General features: G+C 38.2%; 1 protein-coding gene across 1 annotated transcript in view; it reads left to right on the top strand.

Annotated features, from left to right (window-relative positions):
* The window catches only part of LOC118324584 (TRAF3-interacting JNK-activating modulator), a gene marked incomplete in the record, with an annotated part of 7,707 nt that extends 6,397 nt beyond the window's left edge, over positions 1 to 1,310 (top strand). Inside the window, 1 exon segment of the mRNA XM_035657006.1 lies at positions 234 to 1,310. Within this exon segment, the coding sequence (XP_035512899.1) occupies positions 234 to 437 (204 nt within the window).
* Between the last annotated feature and the right edge of the window lie 2,231 nt (positions 1,311 to 3,541).

Raw genomic sequence — 3,541 nt, 5'->3', positions numbered from 1 at the left:
CGGTGAGCTCTGTGTGTGTGTGTGTGTGTGTGTGTGTGTGTGTGTGTGTGTGTGTGTGTGTCCTTGCTATACTCAAATGCTCTCATTCATCCATACATTATAAACTAACAGTTATGAGTTGTTGTATACTTTATGTACCAATGTGTATTTTGCACTAAGGAGTAAGGACGTGCTCATATGTACATTATGCAGCAAATGTAGTAAAAGAAGTCTTCTCCTCCCTCTTTGTTTAGACACGGCTGTGTGGCTCCTGGTGGAAGGTGTGGATGTTCTTCCTTCTACTCCTCGTTGTGGTGGAAGTTGCCCTGTTGTGGCTGTGGTATCCTCCTTTCAGGGAGCAAGTTGAAGACCTGTACTCAGACATAGAGACACGCATCGAAGATTATCTAGTGGAAATGGCCTCTCCTCAGCACTCAAGCTGTTTTAGACCAATATGATAATGGCACTGCTCAGGAATGTAATTTTTATTGTGGCTTTTGTTTTAAAATAAGACTATTCTAGGATATAGTTTGTTGATATTTTTGTATTTTATACTATTTCAGACTTGGAACTCAACGTGTGTGTGTGTGTATGATGTGTAGGATCTTCAAATACAAGTGAACACTTAAAGTGTGAAAAATATAACAATGTTTGCAACAATTACAACATGTTGAAAGCACAGCTTACAAGTTGACTGAGGTTAATAACATTTTAAGAACCTGTGAAACTGTCAACAAAATAGTAGGGGAAAATGAGGAAGTATCATTTTTACTGTAAACAGCTTATTTAGTCAAAAGCACCACCTTGAATTATTAGAAAAGGCAGATAAAACATTAAGCACTTAAAATGAAGATAAAATATCACAGTAATGCTTTCAGCTGTTGTGGTGACATGCTGGGGAGTTTTTTTAGATTCACTGCTGGGGGAGTAAGCACTCAATAAAAGAGCCATTAGCATTAGAAATAAAGAAATATTGTCATAAGAAATGTTACTGTTTGTCGAGTTTTCTTTTGAATGTTGTCTGAGTAAGATACCCAAGGTCTCCATTGTGAAGACATTGTTAGGAAGGACCACAGTTAAATTGATCAGAGAGGACAGTTTAATTGGGCTTATTGCATGGAAATGGGATTTAATTTGCAGTCTCATCGTTACAACGGTATCACTGATTAGTGAGGAAACATCTTCATCATCCACTGACCAACCTTAATTCCCCTGTGGGTAATATTTTATCCTACTTGGGGAGTGAAACTTTCTGTAAACCACTGGACTGTGAAATCCACATTTACCCTCTAAAGTCTCTCCTACAGATCTCTTACACTGTCTTACAAAATCCCAACATCTCCATATGAATATATTGTAAATAATAAAAGTGAAAACTTCCTGGATCACCGAATGTTATTTCTAGGAGACGGGGGTTTCTGTCTGACCAGCTTCAACTTCTTTACAAGTTAACAATAAATAATTGACATTTGTAGAAGTGTTGTAAGACGTATTTAAATCCTTCACTTAAGTAAAAGTAGTAATACTACCCAAAAAATACTGAATTACAAGTAAATGTTCTGCATTTCAAATCTTATCAGAAAAATGTAGTTAAAGCAACCAAAGTAAAACATTATGCAACCTACCGTCTGAGTTAAATATATAATATAATAAAATATAAAACAATATTGGATCATCCTTACTGATGGATACATGTAAGCAGCATTTTAATACTGCAGCTGGTTGAGGTAGATCACATTTTAACTACTATAGACAGTAATCTACAACAACACATTTTACAACATATTTTAAGACTCCATTACTTGTTTTTGTTTCTTTATTTGACAGAGACCTGAAGTGGGAAAGCGACCGGTTTCATATGTTTCATATGTAAAATGATTAAGTAAAAAGTACAATATTTGCCTTTGATATAGATTGTAAAAAGAAATTAACTGAAAGATTTTCTCAAGTGTATCAATACTGATTTATATTTTAATTACTAGTGCACTGGCAACACGGATAGAGAACTGTGCATATTTGTAACATATATTTTATTTCTGTTTCACTTCACATAATCAGTATCAATAAACCACTTTTTTCAGCTCGTCCTGTATGAGCCCATACTCACATTTTGTCTACAAACATTGTGCACTAGTCACACTAGTCCAGGTATAAATAATGAAGCACCTGCAGCACCGCAGCAGTGCTCAGCATTAGTTGTCTTGTGGTGTGATGCTGGCACTCTGTGGTAACTGCCAGCTGCTCGTGTGTAAGCTAAAATGACAGAGCGATACACAAATGTTCATGAAACTAACATGACATGACACATGGCACCATCTATTGTCTGATTACACTCAAACTTAGAGACAAAACACACTCAAAGCTGAACTCTCTGAGTGGGATGGGGCTATTGTTTATTGTATTCAGTGGTTTTAACTGTTCCAGATAAAGCTCCATTGTCAACAGGCACTGACACAGCACATCCACCACACAGATCTGCAGCCCCTGTCTTTCATCCACATTTACCTGCATGTTCCCCAAATACACCACAGGTTAATGAAGAGATGGATCTTTGCTGGACTGGGGTCAGTCTCCCGGGGAGCCTGAAGGTAAGAGGCTGCAAAGCCGGTCCTGTGGGCGCAGATGGGCGAAGAGGTTTTTGTAACATATTTCACAATGTGACAAAGAGGATCTTGCCAAACTCTCTTTTACTTACAGAGTGATAATCTTCTGCAAGATGAGGACTGCAGTTCTGCTGTTTGTTGTCGGGTTGTGTGCGTTGAACGTCACATCATCCCTGAAAATCTGCGCTTTCAACATTCAGAGCTTTGGCGAAACAAAGTCCAACAACAAGAAGGTTATGGGGATTCTCCTAAAGGTAGTGTACGGCAAGTGTGAAACATCTAGAGCACCAGCCACACACAACTAGACAACTGATGGAGCTTATTTTCTTCTTTTGCTTGCAAGATTCTTTCTCGGTGTGACTTGTGTCTCATTCAAGAGGTCCGAGACTCTAAAGGAGAGGCCATACAAACTTTGGTGAAAGAGCTTAACAGGTGCAAGCTTTTGTGGATTGTGGGCAAGTTTAAAGGATCTTGTGAATCATCTGTCTCATAAAAAAAACTCCAATCAACACCTTAGAGTTTAAACTTATCTCATTTATGCTGTTATCAGATTTCACAAATCCAACCCATACTCTTATGTGGAAAGTGAAAGGCTGGGAAGGAAGACCTACAAGGAGCAGTATGTCTACATTTACAGGTAACCCATCTCAAACAGGATCCCTTTGCTGTTAATAGTCAGTTTAATCCTGAATCGTCTTTTTTGCTCTTTCATTTTCTCCAGGAACAACATGTTGAAGGTCAAAGAGCATTATCAGTATCCTAAAGAAGAAGGAGATGGGAGCAATGAAACTGAAGTTTTCTCCAGAGAGCCTTTCATCGTTCGCTTTCACTCCCCTACAACATGTACGATGAAACAAAAGGCATCTGTAGAATTATGCAGGAAAAGAAATTGCATTATAGTACACACTGGTATACCACATAGTTGTTGGGACTATCTGTGATGCTTCGCACATGTAAAC

This window comes from Morone saxatilis, unplaced genomic scaffold, assembly GCF_004916995.1.
Source record: "Morone saxatilis isolate NCDOM2014 unplaced genomic scaffold, NCSU_SB_2.0 Contig15, whole genome shotgun sequence".
Taxonomy (NCBI): Eukaryota; Metazoa; Chordata; class Actinopteri; family Moronidae; genus Morone; species Morone saxatilis.
This window is presented reverse-complemented; position numbering and strand designations above follow the sequence as displayed.